The 21,330-nt window shown below is 42.6% G+C and overlaps 1 protein-coding gene across 1 annotated transcript in view; it reads right to left on the reverse strand.

The window, feature by feature from the left end:
* Positions 1–290: 290 nt before the first annotated feature.
* Positions 291–21,330, reverse strand: part of Hsd17b12 (hydroxysteroid 17-beta dehydrogenase 12) — a 123,845-nt gene continuing 102,805 nt past the window's right edge. The window contains exons 7-11 of the mRNA XM_032903770.1: positions 18,240–18,274; positions 11,384–11,465; positions 9,904–9,969; positions 827–976; positions 291–552 (exon numbers count right to left, since the gene is read on the reverse strand). Of these exons, the coding sequence (XP_032759661.1) occupies positions 448–552; positions 827–976; positions 9,904–9,969; positions 11,384–11,465; positions 18,240–18,274 (438 nt within the window). The 3' untranslated portion in view covers positions 291–447. The remainder of the gene's footprint in view (positions 553–826; positions 977–9,903; positions 9,970–11,383; positions 11,466–18,239; positions 18,275–21,330) is intronic.

Below are 21,330 nucleotides of genomic sequence, written 5' to 3' on the forward strand. Positions count from 1 at the left end.
TACAGAAATCAATGTAAACTGCATTGTATCTGCCCATAAAAAATCAACTAAGCCCCATTCCCTTTAATGTTAAAAATAAAAAAGTAGCTAGCCATTACACTTTATAGTAGGTTCCAGACCAAATATTAGGTGATCATTGGCATTCTGGGCTGGATGGGTCTACGTCTGTCATTCTGGGATCTGTTCCTTTCTGTCAAAGTGTTCTACATACATTTGCCAAGAACATTTATATTAAACTTCAAATTACCCCTGGTTATATATAAATTACTCCTAACATATATTACTCCAGAATATATGTTAGGAACCTCTAAAAGGAATTTGCTTTCCGCCAGCTATGCCATGTTAGTAATTACTGAGATGTCAGTAGAGACTCTGGGGACAGGCAGGGGCCCAGTGTGCAGGCACAGGTCAAGCGTCTGGCCAAGGAGCTCGATGGCCCAGCAGCACTTAGTTCTTCTTGGTTTTCTTCAGATAGCGATTCCGCAAAGACTTGTTGAAACCCATGATCGTTTTAAAATAAATCCAACGGGGCAAGATTGAGTTTATTGAGCCCTATGGAAAGAAATGGGGGAGATATATCAGCATAGCCCCAAACCAAGATAAACTTAAGTGAAGCCTATCTGCCACCTTCCGTTTCTCTATATTATTATTTTCAGAGATTTAAAAAGTTCTTAGGTACTCAGTTTGAAGTAAAATATAAATGTCTCTTTAATGATTAAAGATGGGCACCACCTTGTCTGGCAAAGAATTATGTCTTGATTCTAAGAAATCATAGACAGAAAAGTCCAAGCTGGAAAACATGGCTAAGATTTAGAAATGTACATACCATGATGGCGTGGATCACATATCCAGTGGTTCGGGTCTGCAGACCTACTGTTTTAATTGCAGACTTCACAAATGTCTCTGCAGAGGGCTTATCCAAAGTCGGCTTCCGTATTTTTGCCAGTTTTGTAGCTACAAAGTATGGCAGGACACTCTGGAAAGAACAGCCCCATGTGAAAGGAGGAAACAAAACATGCCATTGATTAGGAAGGCTACCAACTCAGAACTGAGTGTGACGCCTGCCTGACTGCTGTGACAGTAGACGCATCCTCATGATATCTAGAGTTTATATCATTACAAGTGGGAGAGACGTGCTGCTCTCTAAGGCTAACTTCACAGAACATGTAATAGCAAAATCATGAACTGCAATACAGCGATGACCTATGGGTAAAACAGAATGGGAGGCTTGGAAATATGAAACACAGGCAAGCATTTCTGAATCTTTAAAAGGAAAGGAATGGGCAGAAGCTGGAGGAGCTGAGGCTCAGGATGGCCTTCCTATCCTGGTCAAGGGGCCCCCTGCTATGCAGTCAAGCAGCATGTGGTTTCCGGTGTCCCACAGGGACAACTTTGCTGCACCATGCCTGATGAATTATGCTTGTTTCATGAGCTTTAGTCCTTCACAGGTGACATTCCACTCTCCTGGCCTTCGGTCACCACTTCTCCTCCCTAGTGTTTTAACGTCCTGCTCCTGAAGTTTTATCAACTGCTAATGCTAAGATGGGACCACATCTTTTTAGCCACCTTCTGTTTTGGGAAGAGATAATAAGAAAATAGCCTGGGTGACGAGAAGTCACTTGACAGGACAGATGTGGAGTGGTGAATCTAAATATGAGCTTTCCCAGGCACTTCACAAATGTGAGGTTCCCTACTGCACATGCACCCTATGTCTTGGGTGTGACACAATACAGAACACACAAAGATCCAGCATTATGATGAGTTCTGAGAGTCATGGTGAGAGAGTTTCCTTCTGTGACACAAAAGACTTCAGGTGTACAGAAGCTCACCAAACACTTGTTACTCTCACAAGTGTGAAAAGAAGGGGTGAGATCCACTGACACTGCTATTTAAGAAAAGGAATAGTTCAACATGTGGTTGAAATAAAAAAATGTTTACACTACAAACAAAGCTGAGGTCTCGCCACACTTTGGATTTCTTTTCTGCTGAGACCGAAAGGAACAGCCCCACATCTCTTTGGGGATTTATTTATATGTGTATTTTTTTCATACATAATTTTGCATTCTTCTCATTCCCAATTATAAGTCAAAGAATATAGGTCACTTCCCTTACTGTGGGAGCTGAGCCTTCAACCCATCTATTCAGACTCTACCTGGGGCCATCCTCCATCTTCCTCACCTTACAGGAGGCAAGCCCACACCAAGTCACTAGTCACTAGAGCACAGCAGCAGCCGGGGCGACTTTGACTCTGTAACTTGACTTCTGAGGATGTATTTATTGGGATTATTAGTATCCATCACTTTTTAATGAGAAAATGTTTTGTCAAGTCTTTAGTCCATTTTATTCCATCAGTATGAAGGCAGATTGAGGAAATCTCAGGTTGACAGACTGAACTGTGGGGTCCAATTGTTACATTGTTGTTCACTACCTGAAGACCAGAGCAGGACAAACCCATGTGTAAGCTCCAATGGCAGGTAACGACGTGCACCTGCACAGCTTCCTCATTTTTTTTTTTTGCTGTATGCTTCTTGGTTATATGTAAGACTGAGAGGCCTTTCCAGAAAACTCAGTGTACAGGGATGCTGGGAAGTCTTGAGCTCCAGATAAGCCAGTCTGTAACCATGCCTTTCACTTGTGCAGAATGCTTTGCACTTCTCTTTCATCCATCTTTCTGCTCTTTCAGAAAGCATAAGCAGCATAAATTGGACTATTTTGATATTGCAAAATTCATTTGCACTGCCTGCCTGAGCCACATGGTGGCACCACAAGATAACGCATGGCTTTAGGGTTCAGCTAGCTTCTGGTGGGGTTCTGAAGGAGCCCTCCAGCTATTGGGGGTTGGGAAAGACATGCATATCTGGGAATTCCTAGTCAAGTTATATTTTCCCAACTAAGAAATGGGAATCCTGAGCTGGAAGATTGTGTCCATCCATCCTGGATATAAAATCAAGGTGTCCAACAGTGATCTGCTGAAGTATGATGGGTTCAGAGACAGGGCTTTGGGTGTAAGCCACAGGAGCAGAGGAGAGCAGTGAGGAGCGAGGCATTTCAGGGACTGCAAGGAGTTCCGTACAGTCCGAAAGAAAACAGGTCCAAGCACTAGGCAAGTTCTCGAGCACCAGCTCAAGGAGTCAACTGTACCACCTCCATCTCGGTGCTGAGAACAGCATGGGGTACATAGCAGGAAAGTTCAGAATAGCAGTTCAGAAGTAGAGCACGAAGCAGCACTAAGGGCCTTCCCTGAGCCAGCATTTTAAATATTCTAAACCTTAAGCAAGATCATCTGCCTCAAGAAAGCAAACCTACTGATCTAGCTGTGAACGGTATTAAGCGGAATAAGTGAAGTTTATGGAAAAAGTAAATTAATCTTTTATGTCAAAAGCCATCAAAGTAATGCCTAAGAAACAATAATTCCATCCTCTGCCTATGCAGGAAAGGATTATAGGAAACAAATCAGAAATATCTATACTTCTACAGAAAGTTTTAAAAGCAGTAAAACTTAAAAATCACTTACACCAGTAAGTCACCATTACAATTTTTGCCCCCTCAGAAACAACCTGACCCTGACAGCCACAGCTGTGGGCAAGTATCCTGATTTCCAAATTTAGAATCTCAAACTGGAAATAATCAGTTAGGCCACAAGGCAAAAGCTGATGCTGCTATGTCTGTGCTCAGTTATTAAATAAACAGCCCCGGAGATCAGAATTTGGTATGTTTTCCTCCCCTTCTCCACTGGTGTAGACGGCTTAGACTATGGTCTCCACAGAGCATGTGCTGTGGAGTCTTGATTCAGGGCAGAAAAGGCACTACAACTGGGTGCCATGGCAGGCAGGGAAGAAGGTGCCCGAAGACACATGGCAGACGTGAGAATCAAACGCGGAATCGTAGAATTTCACATGGCAGTCAGCTATGAACTAATGTCCTCCTCAACCTTTCCATGATAGTGCTTGGGGAAATGTGGATCAAGGGGTAGCAGGCTGTGTTCTTTTGAACAAGGTTCTAGCTGTGGCATCTAATCTTGTTAATGTGCCCTTCTCTAGATTCACTTGTCCCTCCCCACTTCTCCATCTTCTGGCCCAGCAGAGCAAAGAGCAAGGCAAAGCCAACTCCAGGGCATTTTCAGCACGAGGCTGACAACAGTGAGCACACGGTTGTTTGTTTGTTTTCTTTCTTATCCAAGGGGTGTGTGTGTGTGTGTGTGGGGGGGGGTACCTGTTAAATGGGTGTGTTTTCAGGAGTCGTTCTTTGATCACTCTCCACCTTTATTTTTTAGGACATAAAAGAAATTATATTTTGGGGACTTGTTGAGCCTGAAGCTGGCCAACGGGCCTCAGGAACCTGCCTGTCTTCGCTTCTTTCTCCAGAGCTGGGGTTAGAGGCACATGCCCAGCGTTCTTCACACCGACTGCTCTCTCTCTCTCCAGCCTATGCACATTCTTAAGACAAAGGCTGTGGCTCTGTGAGTTTAGGGAAAGCTCACTGTTTTAAAATCTGTGTCTTCACTTATTGAACCTTAGGATCTGAAGTCCTCCAGAGCACATGGCTAACTAAACACACACATAGTTTTGCTTGATGAACTCAGTGGTTACAAGAATTGTTTGAGTGACTATTGATCTTACAAAGAACCTGCCTTCAAATGTATAGAATGTGTATGTTAGTATTTACAGAGGAGAAAAAAGAGGAAAACTGAAACTACACAACCCCCAATCTATAAATGTATTTGAGTGCATCCTAGAAGATGTTTAGGCACATGGGATACAATCACGTGAAGAAACAAACAAACAAAAATCCCAAAAAAACAAACAAACAAACAAAATCAGACCCTGATTTCACAGAGGGATGTGGGCACAGAGCACTGATATTAGCGACTATTTCTGCGATTAGTCTTAGATACGGTCATATATAAGCAGTGTGCTGCCAGAAGGGACAGAAGCTAGCCCAGAGATTGCACAGCCGAGGAACAGCAAGGGTGGAATTTTAGGCAGGGAGGTGAAATGACTGGATTTTGCTGTATCAACTGTGGCTACAGTGAGCAGACACTATCCCATCAGCAAGGCTAGCAGTAGTGGGGTGTTCTAGTTAGTGATACGATTGCCGTGATAAACGTTGTGACCTTAAGTAACTTGGAGAGGAAAGGGATTATTTCAGCTTACAGTCAGGAAGTCAGGTTAGGGAACCACCCACTGTGAGGTGCCATCAATCAAAAACTGCCCTATAAGCCAATCTGGTGGGGCGTTTTCTCAGCTGAGGTTCCTTCTTCCCGGTGATGCTAGCTGAGTCACATGACGGCTGATTCTCTAGCACAGGAGGTCAGAGAGAGAGAGAGATGGTCCAGAGTAAGATACAATGGCACCTGAGACTAACAAGTGGGAGCAGTGACGTTATGAGATATAGCCAGAGTGGAGACATCTTCAGAACAGACTTGATTCAGCCCTTAGTGATCTGATGCACTGCAGACCCTCAGCCCTGGAGTTGTATAAGCCTGGATCAGTAAATTCCCTGTACTTTCTCCACCTGCTGAGATATACAGCACTGTCGCTATAGGGGGTCACTGTACTCCTGTTTTTTTGTTCACTGTCTGCCTTTCTTGCTACCATAATCCCAAGTATCACACCAAAAACTACACTCTACATACTTCCTAATGGAAGAAATGTGAAACATAATACACAGGCCTCTGGCTTAGGGTCCAGTGATTGGCAGTGTGTTTAAGTATCTGTCTACTTCGTCTTGTGTGCCTTGAGGCAGGGATCTTGAGTCTTATTTACCTTCTGTTGCCCCACTTCTGACAAATGGCTGCCACTCACTGACTTTAGGCAAGTCATACAACTGTTAATTTTTATTCTCCAGTTTGTGACATGGGGTCAGGTTAATATCAAACTCAATGAAGTAATAGTGAAGGAGCCTGGGGTATACTGTAGGTGCTCCATAAATGCATGAGCTTCTGTTTCTCGTCTCTTTTCTATACTCGCCATCACTCCCCAGTTTCTAATGTCTTTATATATGTCACATTATTCATCCCATTTGCCTTCAGGAGTCAGAAATTAAGGATCCATTTTGCACAGGTCAGATAACCATTGAGGGGTGACAGCAGAATTCATATTGGTCTGTTGACGCTGAGTTCAGTGTTCCTCACTATCTCTAAGCACACAGCAAAGAGGTTTGAATAAAACTAGACTGGACCAAGAGAGTACTGAAGTCTCTATGCGTTGAAATGGCTAAAATCCAGACGCACTATCTTGTCATATGGCAAGTCTGTACAGAGTATAGGGTACTAAATTTAAGGTAAACTGTCTACGGAAGCAGGATGGTTGTATGTTTTAAGAAGTCTGCCCACTGACGGCTTACTGGTGCCTCCCCATGTGACACTTAAGGAGGACACAGCAGTACATCCCTCCTGTTGTGGACAGAATCTACTACAAGTATGTGTCAGATAAGCCCTAAATGAGGGCTGTGCTCTTCCGAAACATCAGAGGCATGAAAAAGCAACAGAGTCCAGATGGAAAGAAACACAGGAAGAGGAGGTGGAATACCCAATCCTGCCACAGCACTGAGTGCTTTGCTGGACAACAGAACATTCCTGTAAAGATGGCTGGGGACAGAGCTAGAGGCAGAGCACTTGTCTAGTATTTGCCTAGAGCTTCTACAGTCAATCCCCAGCACCAGAAAACCAAAGGAAACTGTAAAGAGTGTTACAGAAGTGGGTGTGGTGCTGCATGCTGGAAATCTCAACACTCCAGAGGCAAAGGAACGAGGACTGAGTTCAAGGCCAGCCTGGGCTACATAGTGAGACCTTGTGTCAAAAAAAGTTAAAAAAAAAAAAAGTAAAAAAAATGAATAAATAAATACAAGAACAGGTGAAACAGTGAGCACAGATGATCTCTTCAAAAATATTACACCAGCATTCAACCTCACGTTGTTGCACTATCGTAGTCCTCTAAGAACAGCCTTACTTTTCAGATGTGCACTAAGGAATCTGCGGGAAATGGAAGAACATGTGCAGCTTCCTCTCTAAAGCTCTCTAATGGCTCTAGAGTGAGTCAGGTAATAACCACCAGGAGGAAAGCTGGGCTGATGGATGAGACTGCTCTTCCTCTTCAGAAACAACCTTTCTGTTCTGTTTTGTTTCTTTTTTTGCTTTTTGAGACAAGGTTTCTCTATGTAGCCTTGGCTGTCCTGAAACTTGCTTTGTAGACCAGGCTAGCTTTGAACTCAGAGATCAACCTGCCTCTGCCTCCCAAGTGCTGGAGTTAAAGCTGGTGCCACCACTGCCTGGGTCAACTTATTTTTTTTAATAGTTTATATTAAACTATTAAAATTATGTTTTAATAGTTAAAATTATCTCTAAATAAAAAAGGACTTAGGAAGGGAACCAAGAGGACTGTGGGAGCTGAGGTGGCCCCGGCTATTCCTCACTTACTCAGCATTTACTGACTGCTAGTGAGCACAGGGTAGACTAGGGACCATTCTCCTCACTTAGATTTCACCTGAGTTTTATTCTTTGAAGGATGTATTCTTTGAAGAATAAGTTCCTTTTGCTCCTCCTCATAAGTCTTCAATAAATTGTTAAAAAGAGAGAACATTAGCAACACCGAGGTAGTAAACAGCTTTGTTCAGGAACACACTGCAACCTGGGAGTGTGGTATATGGCTTTTACCCAGCAGGCAGGTGGCAGAGGCAGGTGCTTTGTGAGTTCAAGGCCAGCCTGGTCTATAATGTAACACACACAACAAAACAAACAAACAAAAAGCCACTTGGTGATCAGGCCCAGCGGCAGCAGCAGACAGAGGCATGTGCAGCTCAGGGAAGAAGAAGAAAAATGGTAATCCAGTGTCTGAGGCCTGAGACATGGACTCAGGGAAATGAACTGGAACCCGAGCCTTGAAGATGGACTGACTTCCAGGGCTCAGGGACAAAAAGGAGCTTGGAACCATGTGGAACAGCCCTGAGGAGGTGGTTTGGGGTGGTTTCTAGGCTTATCAGGTTACTATCAGGCAGAGCTCTAAGGAAATACCTTTGAGGTATTGTGAACATGAGAGTCACAGGCATATCAAAGGGCAGAGCATGCAGAGGACATATGAGGTCCGCTCTAGCCTCAACATAATGAGTAGGCAAGAACACTGACGCCTTGTGGGGTCTGAATTCAATACTCAGGTAGAGCCACTTGAGGCCAGTGAGAGAAGCCAGCAGCACTGATCTGACCCAAGAAACATGGGATGGAATGGAAGGTGGAGCAGGCCACTCGATCCCCCCAGTCCTTAATATGGAAGACAAACACCACCCAGAGAAAAGCAGGTCAGTTTCAGCTCAACATGGACTCTCTGCTCTACTCAGTACCCTGGGATTTATTTTCACAGTAGGACAGCCACATTTTTCTTCATAATCATCTTTTTCTTAGTAATTCATTCTAAGTGAAGGCCTCAAGTGAATCTTAGTAAGAAAGACAATGACGAATGAAATTAAATAACTTAAAATTTACTAATGGAAACAATACAAGCTTATCAAAATAAACATTTTCAGAAGGTAATTACTAATGTTCCTGGAGGTAGTTTCTAGTCATATCAGGTTAATATCAGGTAGAGACTCCAAGAAAACTACTTTTGAGGAAAACAGGCTATGAAAAGATGAGAAAGGATAGTCTCTTTGCTTTCTGTGTTAACAGGGCAATGCTGGCCACTGCCTCCAGGGTACTGTCCAGTGGACCTTAGAGTTCCTGCTGAGCCTCGCTGGAGCCTAAAAATGACTCCATATCTCCAAATAACAGATTCCTGGGGAAAGGTAACACTGAGTGGCACAGGAACCTTACCTTCTGCCAGTGTTAGCTGGCTTCCTTGTTACCAAAATCCAATCTAAGGGGGATTCCAGTTACCAGCATTACAAACGGTATCATCATAGACATAAACTACAAGACTCTACAAAACCCTGTCTTCCCAAACACAGGGAGCTGAAAAATTAAACAGTACCAAGTAAGTGGTCAGTAGACACTCCTAGGAAGTAAGCTCAGGAAAGGGCATGGGAGAAGCAGGCTTTTCATGGACCCTAAAGATGAGGGATCATTTCTGTACCCTTCCTTATGATGGGAGACTTGGCTCTAATACTACTGAAAATAAAAAGACGTAGAAAATACATCTAGATAATCCTTAGTGCCATTTTGATTATCTACACATATAAACTAGAGTGATCACAGCAGCCTCGCACTTTCTGGCTTCATTATTTCCTGAGTACAATGGCCTTAGTAGCCTATGGGTAGGACAAGTGCTCTAATAGCAAACAGATCTGGATTTGAGTCCTGGATCAACCTGGGGAAATGGGTTACCTGTTTAAACCCTAATCCCCACGTACACTAAGAGATCTGATCACAGAAGACCAAACATTGAATGATTCTTCTATTCACAGGGTGGGCTAAGAACAGGTGACTGGTGAGACGAAAAATAGAATGGTCATTGCCAGGGGCTGGGGGAGAGCAAAAGCAAAGTGAGCATTTAACGGCGTTCAGTTTCTGTTTGGGGAGGTGAAGAATGGCGGCAGTGACCGTTCATCGGTGAGCACAGTCACACCCCTGAGCTGCATGAAGATATCAACAGCCTAAGTTCTGTGTTATGTATTTTCTACCACAATTTTAAAGAGTCAGATTGTCTCAAAATAAACGGTGAGCATTTACAATAATGAGGCTTCAACTGCTTACATTTGGTTCTAGTTCAGGTATCCTAGTTAAAAATTTGAGGGGCTAATTTTTAAAAATCTAGACCTAAGAGCATGAGGGAAAAGAAACCATGTCTCTAAGGGAGTGCTCACGTCACAATCGCTTACTGAGGAATGTGATTTTCTTTCGTTGCCAAGACAGCAACTGTTGCTGTGGAAACCACACAAAACCAGAGATACTTAACTGAAACAAACTCCACTTACCTGCACAAAGATGCCCTTGCTCTTATACTCCTCATGGAGGCACTGAGAGAAGAAATCTACAAAGGCCTGGGAGGGAGGTGGGGGTGAGAGAGAAAACACATCTATTACATCAGTCTGCCTGGAGTGTAGCCATGGAGACAACAAAATAATAAATTAACCATTTAACACCGCTGTTTCTAGTCATTCCTTTCACTTCAAATGCAGAAGAGATAAAAACACTTTAAAACCTCAGGAAGCTTTTCTGCTACAAATGATATTATCTTACCAAAAATAACATTTGCTAATTTTTGACTTAATGAGAAAAGCAGCCTCCAAATTATTTTCCAAAGGAAAAAAAAAATTTTTTTTCATTATGTAACAAAGGATTTAATTCCACTTTCTATTTGCTACTCCAAGAGAAACCGGAGAGTGAATTCGGTTCAGTTCTGTTTTGCTGCTGGGTCCTGTGAGCTCGGTCTGAGAAGTGAGGGTGAGAGCCCATCTGATAATGCAATTGTAAACCCGCCTGGAAACCATGTGGCCGCTTTTCCAATGCAGACTCCATATCAGGCTTGAAAGGCCAAGTTCAGTGACAACCCAATGAAGGTCTGCACTGGCAAGAGGTAACCTCCATGGAGATTTCCAGATACTGGATTTCTAACACAAGACGTTGACTAAACATCTTCTTGGTATGTTTCAGCCACCAAGAAAACAGGTAGATCGGGGCTGCGGGGCTGTGCAGGTCTCAGAAGATAGCAATGACTGAGTTTTCTCAATGAAAAGGTGTGCTTTGCACTTTTCCTTCTCTGACACACTACACGTTCCTATTACATATTATGATTTACTTATTTCCCCCTAAAGGCTTGCTTAACTTCAGCAACTAAAATGGTCATTCTTCAAAAATATTTTCACGCCTCAGTGAAGTAACTGAAAGTGGAGTGAGTGGCCCACAGACAGGAGAAGGTGCAGTCTGAGTGACTATCCTAGCTGTAACGTGAGGATGTGAATAACAGAGTTGTATGATGACATGGAGTTCTGGGAAATCCCCATCCCACTCTAGACATGACAGTGTCCAGGAATTCTAAGTAAGGTGGCAGAACATTCACTCTCCATTGGTCCATTTCTTGTCTGTGAGAATGTCTGTGGTACGGCCAGGATGCACTTCCTTGCTATGTGAAGGTCATGCTCATGTTACCAACATTCCAACCGTAGGCTCATTAGTATCAGATTCTAACCAACTGGGTGGACTGGCTTAGGCTAGGTCTCTATGGAAGCATGAGTCTCCCTGTTAAACTAAGGGACCACAAATCTGACCATCAGTGGCTGTGACACACTTGTAAATGTATTTCCATCTGTGACACTCCAGAAACCCATGTGGGCCATCTACCTGCCCTCAGTTGACTACAAACTCCCAAGCACAGCACTTCTACAAGGTTAAGTGGCCAGACTGAAAGTCACCCCTCCGTCTTATGTTGACATAATTTACTGCAGTGCTCGTCACCTTGGTTGCAGAGTAGACTGTCAACAGTGGAACCGGGAGCATGCCACTGGCAGAGGAGATGTTGAGAATCACCCCTTTAGATCTGGAATTGAAAACACACCACATAAACGGAAGGACATCGTAGGCACATTTGCTTGTGAACTCTAGTCAAGATAGAAGAAAGCAACAGGGCTGCTGGTCTAACTCGCATCTCCCTGCCTCTCAAGAGCATTTAATATGTCTGGCTGGTGAATGAAGCATAATTCAATGAACTAAAAATAGCTCTTCTTTACGATGAGCTCATTTTCCAGCCTTAGTAATCCAATGCATGACTGGATCAGCTAGTCTCCATTAGTTGTGTCTGTACTTTCTAGGGTCCTCTGTGGCCACACCATTAGAAATCCCTACTTAGACAGCAGGGATATATTTCAGTGGTAGAATGTCTGACCCTTATGTGCAAGGCACTGCAGCCAATGTCTGCAGAGCAAAAGCCAACTAAGCCCCACACAGACACATCTGCTCTGACTCACTGCCCACTGTCCACCCCAACAATGTGTCTAAGCATTTCCCTCTCAACACAGTCCTGAGACTCTAGACACCAGAGCCCACCTTCGTTCACATGCAATCAAGTCTTTCATAAACCTTTACAGCAATGGGTACCACCCTTAGACCTGCCTGGGTTATAAGTATTTGGGCATAGAACTGACTTGGAAATTCCACCAGACTGTACTTCATTAACTATTACACTGTCGAAAGACCAGGTTTAACTTTTTCCTGTGACTTTTAGAGATTACTGAAAGTCAGGCAACTTAAGTCAAGCAGAAATTTCTGCTTCCACAAATAAAAATCAGATTTCGAAAAGCAATGCAGTAAACACACACGTTTCAGCAAGCACGAGAGGTTGAGCAAGGTGTGGACTGATGACTTTAGAAATGTGAGAACTACCTTCCAACTCTCTCTCTCAGCACTGGGGATGGAGCACAGGCCCCTGCGCCAGGCTGGTGCTCCACTACTGACCTCAGCCTCAGCCCAACCCTCCCCCCCACACACACACACTAAAGTCTGCCCAGGCACCTCTCGCTCACTCCTCAGCCTCCTTCTTCTACACAGGCTGCTGTCATTCTCTTTCTGGATTTCTAAGTCCTGCTTTGTTTGGTTTTGTCTTTTTTTTTTTTTTTTCCACTATTTAGGGAGGAGGAAGAACAGAACCTTTTATGTAAAACAGCACAGGAAACACGACTAAATAGCATTATGAGTTATTTTAGATATAAATCTGAAAAGAAATAACAGCCTATGGCCATCATTCCATCTGCCAGCCTTTATGTGCGATACCCTCTACAACCATCAAAGCGAAGTCTGGGCCCTCTGCTTCATGGGTCTCACAGGAGTTTAGTCAGTTGTTTATAAAACAGAAGTCCTTACTAGTAATACACACTTTCCTAAGCAGGGAAACCTACTAACATCTTGGTGATCAAATAAAATTTCAAAATTGAAAATGATATTAAGAAATTTTAAAGTTAGAAGTGGCTAAGATTAGTTACATCATCCTTATATTAGTACCTTTTTTCCTAAGACAAAAAAAATAATAGCAACAATTTTTATCAGGAGTTAGAACCCAGCCCTTTTAAACTTTAAAAAAAAAAAAAAAAAGGTAAATTAGCAATAAACACTTAGTTATTTCATCTTCTACACCTATAAAAATTTCTTTGATGAAGGTGAAACAGAACAATCTTTTATTATAATCAAAGAGTGTTCCTTTGGTAAAAAACTGAATAAAAACCACATCAAAAAATTATCATTTTAGGGTGCTGAAAATATTCCCCAATTAAACTGTACTGACAGCTGTCCGATTCTAAGTATGCTGAAAATGACTGAGCTACATAATTTAGACAGGTGTGTGGTTTACGGCATGTAAAATAAGCTAGCAAGTCTGTAAACACAAGAGAAATCTGTTTTTATTAGGACACACAGCCTTTAGGCACCCAATAGCCGACCGGAACCCCAGTGAGGTGGATGCACAGCGCTGTGGCTACTCTAGCAAACCAAGCTTCCCAAGAGCAAGTGCAAGCTCACAATCGGTCCGCGTTAATCTCTAGCCAGGAGCTGCTCTACTGCCAAGTGTAAGGCCAGGGAGGGCCTGTCTAAAGTAGATGCAGGTGATGCTGTCCCTGAAGCTGCCGCCTGCCACCACTGCTTAGAGCCAGCTTTATTCCACTACAGTCGCGCTAGCTGGAGTGGCTGCAAATGCCCTTGAACAAAAGTCACATTTTTCTTTCTGTTACTCACAAATGAAATATAAAGTTGAAGGTAAAGGTTAAAGTTTAGTGCTATGACTTCAACAAAGGAAAAGTCTCTTAAAGATAATAAAAGCTCTTTTCTCATTTTACAAAATAATATCAACAATCCACATGTCACAATGATGCAGGCATTCTTTTATTTATTACTTCTTGAGGTAACAAAGAATATTTCTCAAATATTCTACTCGAGTGAAAATTTCTAGGAGCTGGAGAAATTGCACACTGGCTGTTCTTACAAAGACCACCGGGCAGCTCCCAGCTCCCTGTGAGTCTAGTCCTAAGAATCAATGCCTTTTCTGGCTACATGAGGTGTACAGGCTTGCATCCAGGAAGCATATCCTTACATATAAATTAAAAACAATAAAAATCCAAAAGGAGAAGGAAAAGAAGAAAGAAAAAAAATAGTAGTAAATAGAGCTATTAGGTCAAAATTTCAAGTACTTTATAAAAAACAAAGTATATTTCAAAATACATCAAATCATAAAATTTAAGACCGTCCAAGTACTATATAAAATGAGAACATTTATAACTGTGTCTAACCAGCAGCAGAGAAAGCACCCCACCTACCAATCTGTCCCACTGTTGCGAGCAGCATATGTGTCTATCAAAGACCTTTCTATGACTCCTCCCGTAATAGCATTCAAATCTATCTTTTCTAAGGATAATATTCTATTTTGCCTGTATCCCGAATTGAACAGTAGTGCAGCCTGCAGTAATCCCCGAATGTCTCTCCTTAGGTGGAAATAGGGTGAACATTTGGACCTGGAGCCACAAAGGATTCATCTTTACAATCAACTACTTTGTCTAGCTCTAATCCTCCATCTAAGCAGAATTAGTGACGTCAAACAGTTTCCATGGCACAGCCAGGCTCATGACAACTCTGTTATATCAAGCAGAAGGGCAGAATAGGCTATGCTTAATTGCACACAGAGACAAACATAAGCCAAGCTGGTTAACCTCTCCTTCTCTGGAGGCTTGGGCACAATGCAAGCACATAAGAATTTCTGCAGAAGCTCCGGTATTGAGGACCCGTGCTGCAAACACTTCCTAGTTTGTTGTGACAACATCAGATCAACAAAGTGACATTTTCTGTGATGCAGTATTCGTAACTGATCTCATTGCTTACTTGCTAGCCATCACGTGACAGTAACTTGGAGGTACAGATTACTGAGGATCTACCAGAACTAAAATGCTGCAGAAACAAAGGCAGATAATCAGCCTCTTCGCCTCCAGTCACTTCCTGTATGTGTCCTCCAGAGGCCAATCACTAGGCTTGCCCATCCCTGTAACACTCAGCAGCTTTCCTTACAGCTAAGCTCTCTAGGATTCCCTTAAATTTGGACAACTCCCCACGAGACTGCCTTTAATTGTCACCTGGATTTTTTAAAACTGCCAAGCTTTTGTTCTACAAATGCCTCACTATTCTGCTGGGCTCTTGTAGCATCCCTGTCCTCACCTCTTGCCCTTGCCCTTGGGGAACAATAGTATCTTTTGAAAGAAGTCCTGACTCTGGCCTGACTCAGGAAACCTCAGCACTGCCCCACCCTGCAGCAGAGGGAGATGGGAGGGGCCAGAAGGTCAGTGGTGCAGAGTGTTAACCAGACAGAGCTGTGAAATACAGACTCCATCTCATTCTTTACATCTCCACTACACACGAGAGACGACAGAAGTGCACTCTTGCAGGGTCATTAGAGAGTTCTCTAGGCTTAAACGGAAAACGGAAATTGGTGTAGACAGTTCTCTAATTGACTCCTAAGAACACAGGGAAACTATCAAAACAGTGTTCAATGTCAGAGAAGGAATCATGGAACATGGGGTCAGGCATACAATTAGAACCAGCAATCAAATTCTCACACTATACAAATATTGCTTTGTTAAAGAAAGTTTGCAAACATTTAGCACAAGGAAGAATTACCTGCCCTAAAACGCCACAACATGTCATAATTCCACCTTAAGCAGTACAATATGAAAGAGGCTATTTTTAGCCTTTCCACGGTTGTTATGGCAACCACCTCCTGGCTCCAGCTGTACACAATGTTTATAATTCCAGGGAAGTAGAGAGAGCAAGGATCTCAATAATGTAATTATGCACTTCTATATGTATGGTGATAATACCTTATCTGATTATTGGTACTTATTTAATGATAGTCAGTTGGCTATAGTTCTAGAATGTGTGGAAAAATCTCACACCTCAATGTCTGAAAGGAAGGAGAGAGAAATAACCAATAACAAAGGCTCTTTCTAAAGGACACTGCTGTTACTCAATGAGAATATCAATCCTATGGAAACTACCATAGAAATAGGTCACTTTGGGGAGGTGTAAAGAACAGCTAGAACAAAGCCACTTACAGGGTGTAAGTAAGACCACTCTTGGACATCTGTTCGCCTGGAGCTTTTCCTCCCTTTTGGCAAACAAATAACATTTCTGGCCTCCCTTGCAGTAAGTTGCAGCTTGTGACAGGTAAGAGTTCTGGACAGCAGAACGTGATATACACTCCTTCCAGGGCTGACCCATGAAACCTCCCCTAAAATCATCCTGATTTTCTTCCTTTACCTGTTAGCTGGGTGAAGAACTAGTTCTTAAGAGAAAACCAAGGGTTGGGGATTTAGCTCAGTGGTAGTGTGCTTGCCTAGCAAACATAAGGCCCTGGGTTCGGTCCCAGCTCCAAAAAAAAAAAAAAAAAAAAAAAAGACCATAAAGATTTGTGACAGAGCCCCTAGATGGAAGGTAGAGAAATAAGGGGAAAATAAATCCTTAGCTTGATAAGTCATGAAGGAAGGAAGGGATTAATCTATTAGAGCAGTTAGCACACCTCGACTAATATACCTAACAACTCCTAAAGCTCCACTGGACATAGATGTCCCTTCTTCTAACACAAAGTACTTAATTAATAACTCTACGTACATGTCAACTAGTGCTTAGTAACCTCCCTCCCCATTTTCCTATGACTCCAGCTTTCCACAGCTTCTGATGGCTTTCTACCAGGCCATTTCTCAACCTTGGTTTAAAATCAACTTGATTTCTTGAACGGCAAGGACTGAACTCATTGTATTCTCCAAGCTGGGTTCTGCTGGATAAGCTCAGACTCCCCTTCACACTGGTCCTTCATACCCAATGTCAGCTCTGACTGGGGTGGTGCTGATGGGGCTAGCAATGGCCCTGGGTCTCTAGCTCCACCTCTGCATCATGACATCACAGCATCTCATCTCACTAAGCTAAAGGGGCGGGGTTACTTTCAACTAATGGAGTGCACTGGGCGGGGCATTCTATGAATCCAGTAATACTCTCTGCTCCAAGAAATGACTTCACTGCCGTTATTTCCTTTCACAGTTTCCACCAACATACTTTTAAAACGTTCTTTCATAATACTTCTATAGCTTACAATGTTGATTTCCTTGTTTTGTTGAATTAGTGAAGATGGAGCCCAGGGCACGCTAGGCAAATGATGTAATTCTGAGCACCTGCCCCAAGTCCAAAGATTTCTTTATAATGCCATTTGCAGATGTCACAACTCAGAGTAGGACAGTGACCCAAATATGATCCTTATTGGATTCTCCTCTATCCCTAGTCCTAGAGTTCTTGTATGACCACTGGCTTGATCACTGACAATGTCATGTCCTATGATCAGAGCACACACCCCACACCCACTATCAGTCAATACTCAGCTTAAAGGCTTTAAGGGAAACTTTGCTAAAATAAGGCAATTAGAATATATGAATCAGTACATATAAAATAGAATTACAACCAATCTTGCTGAAAAAGTTTCATGTACATGAAAAGTCACTGTACATGATCAAAAAGTGGACTTCTGAGCCTCATATGAGGCAGAATATGTGAGTGGATTTGATATGCACAAACTGCATTCCTTCCTGGTCTTTTAACAGACGTGGGTGCTTGATTCCTCCCTGTCAAAGCTTTGATGGAGCCCAAAATTAAAATAACAAACTGGTTCAACATTCAAGTCCAGCTCTCTTTGGCAGATTTTCTTTGAAGGCCTAAGCAACATCTAGATTCTTCTGAGAAGGAAACAGAGTTTAGTTATGTTTACGCAACCACAGTTTTCTCCATAAAACGAAGACGTGGGCTATTCTACTGGCACCCAATTCCACTGACCCTTTTCCCAGAGTTAGTCTGACATTTGGTCACTTCGTATCATGCCTTGGTCCCTCATTCATCCATTCCCCCAGCAAGAATGCAAACACCAGAAGAAGGCCTACAGTTTCAGGACATTCCTCCGATTGAGCTCTGCGTAGCTGCAGCTTTAAGGAGGCATTCCCAGGAATATCCCAGGACTCTATCCACCCCCTCAGAATAGCAGGCAATTGAGTTAGTGGTGGTGACTCAGGCTGGCTTTTTAATCCTGATCTAAAGGAAGCACCACAACCCAAGAGAGGGAAATAAAAAAGTCTAGTGGAAAGGCCTCCTTCACCCATGACTCATGCTCCACTGTGTGGCTCGCCTGGTGCTAAGACAGAGTTGGGTTCATTAGTCACTTTAATGAAATTCTCAGAGAAAGAATTCTCCCTATAAATAATAATGAGCTCTGCAACCAGTGTTTGTGTGTGAGCGTGTGACTCACCTCTCTACCATGCCAGGCAGCACCAAGCGTGTCACCTGCAAAAGAGAAAACAAAACATCAGTGATGGCTGAGGACACAGCAACAACAGAGTGAAGGACACCCACACACAACAAAGAGAAGGGACTCATGGAGCCAGCCATCATTCTATAGAGAGGCTTATTTTATACACTCTGTATAATTATACTACGTTAAGAGTACATAAAGAGAATGCACTGGGAAAGTTTTCAGTGAATGTGGCTAAGATTAGCCTTGTCTCAAAAGTAAGGCTGGCATGGGCACCTTCAAATAATTAGGGCTGTATGCTCAGTGGACATCTCTTCAGCTTTCCCAGAAAACACTGAATGTTACCTCATGTAACAGCATCCCACCTACCAAGCTGACGTAAGTGTTCTCATCTTAAGGGTTCAAGTCCTCTTTTTTGAAGGCTTTGGGGAGGAGAATGCTGGCCAAGTGAGACATGAGTAAATATCAAGTGCATTCATTTCTTCTGAGCTCCACAGTTGTGAGTGACCCACAACCATCTGTGGCCTCTAGTGACCAGCCATGAAAGGTGACATGTGAAATTTAGCAATTTCATAATCACTGGCCAAAGGCACACAATGTCAACACAGGCAACCACCAAACTCTTTTGGGGGACACTATTCAAGAAAAGTTAGAAGTGCGATCTCTGTCAAGATGACCTCACAGTTAAACGAGTGTGGGTTCAGCCGTATCGGTTCTCTAAGCAGCACAAGAAGTTGAAACGCTTGCTAAGTGTAGACATTCTGAGCCTTTTATCTCGGATAATATCAGCCACCAATTAAAATGACAATATTCTGATAAAAGATTGTTTTTCATGGGAATATTCTGAAGCAAAAGGTCATGAAGACTTTCAGCAGCCAAGTGTGCTATGCGGACATACGAGTCAAAGATTAACTCCAGAGATGGTGCATGTACTTGTCAGTGAGTGAGCTTAAGTTGTCACCATATCAGTTTAAAAAAAAAAAAAGGGCTGATACATCACCAATTTCAAAGTAAAGGAATTTCTTCAGAGTTTAGGGAAACATTTCAACAGAAGTAAAGATATGACCAAATCTGGCCTCGGTGAAAACGGAGAAAGTAAGAGCAAGTATAGGCCGAAGCTTCCTATCCCCCTCCTTTTTACAGACATCTGGGTTTTCACAAAACTCATCCTCATAGGCTGACACAGCAGGCTGTCAGCTGTCCTCCAGCATTTGCTCTTTCCTTGTAGATGATGGTTCAGAGCACACAACCTCTTTCTCATTCTTGGTGTCTCCCACAAAAAAGTGTACTACAATTTCTCTGAGAACTGCACATGGCCTAAAATTATCTAGTTCATAAGAAGAAGAAAAACAGACAATGTCTTGGTTGTGGACTTGAGAAGAGGAAAACAGCCTGTCTTCCTGTTATCTTTCCCTCCTCTTTGTAGGCAGAATGTAGTAGATTCGAGGGAAGGAAGCATTGTGACCCCACGGTGAATGTGTACATGGTAGGATGGCCCCACAGTGAATGTGTACATGGTAGGATGGCGGGATCAGAGGAGGATCCTTACTGAGAGGAGCTACTGTACAGCACACTCAGCACCCTGACTAACTGACCTGTTTAACTTGTGATTGAATCTCTGTTCCAGGACATAATCAATATTCTTGTTGTTTGTTTTGCAGTGTTGGACATGAACCTTGAGGCCCTTTACCCATTAAGCAGGTATAGGCCTCTGCCCTAAGTACTCAGGCTTTTAACCAAAAATTCTAACTAGTGAGATTGACCTTTATATTGATAAAGGCTGATCAATGTAACATTGATTAATAACAATGATTAACATTTTATGACCCATCTCCCCAAAAAGAGCAGTCCCACAAGCATAAGATTAAATATCTTAGTTTTGAAATGACAGTCCTCTCTTTTCAATTTTCTCCATTTGCTTGAGCCAATTCAAAATGTTCCTAGTGGGCTTCAAATTCAATGTGATGAAACCAAAGTCCAGGCTAATGTCACAGGTCATCTTCCTAACAGTTCCCTCTCTCTCCCTTGCAGGTTAAAGACTAATTTCAACTTTGCTAATGTATTCCCCAAGATTTGTCTTTCCAGAGGCAAACAGAGGCTGTTTAATACATAACCAGTGAACGTTAAGGCCACTGTGGTATAGACTCACACCACAGTTCTAATTCCAGCCCTTCTTCTGGTGGCATGACTCTTAGCTAGGTTCTTCTTCTCCGAAGTCTTAGCATGTTAAATGAAGACGGTATCTACATTACATGTTATTACATTCTTAACTTGAATGAAGACTTGTGTATGTGTACGTGTGCATGTGAGTGTGTGATCCCCATGTCACATCAGAGACTTTGAAGCGACACTGGTGTTCCCCGCACTCGCACTGCACTATCCTTTTAGGAGGCAGCACCGTTGAGTCTTCTATGCTACCCTTAAGCATGACATGCCCACATTTTAGAGCCAAGATCAGTAATAAATTTTGAAGTCATCCATTTTAACTGACCATACAGAAGTTTTTGGATAATTCTTTCATTATTTTAAAATGTTTCATTTGGGATCTCCTGATGATTAAAACTCTTTATATTTACCTCCAAACAAACAAACAAACAAACAAACAGAGAAACAAAACTTGAATACTCAAAGCAGGAGAATTTTACAAATTCATAAACTTTTAGGAGACCTTTCTATATATGATGTGGCTAATAACCAAGGAACTGAAATCACAGTTTACCAAACTCAGGAGATAAAAAGGCATAAAAATACTCTCTGCATAGCAATTGAGAACTGGAAGCAACACCTTAGAATAAGGAGCCATCCTTCTGCTTTATCTGCAGCCACTAGCTGGGAGGGAAGAACTCAGGACCCATAATGAGATGCTCCTATAAGCAGACAGGGGGCACTGGTGCTTAGGAGAAGGAGTACTTACAGCTAGAAGCCAGTCAGAGCTTCATACATTATGTTTTGGTTAAGTTATAAAAGCATAAACAGGAGATCACTTGGCAGCAAATAAATACCAGAAGGAACAGAATGCACAAAAGCAAGCCATGAAGAAATAAATATTTTTTTATTGAATTACTACACTTCTTTGTTTGATGGGTCA

The sequence above is a fragment of the Rattus rattus genome, chromosome 5 (assembly GCF_011064425.1).
Source record: "Rattus rattus isolate New Zealand chromosome 5, Rrattus_CSIRO_v1, whole genome shotgun sequence".
Lineage (NCBI taxonomy): Eukaryota > Metazoa > Chordata > Mammalia > Rodentia > Muridae > Rattus > Rattus rattus.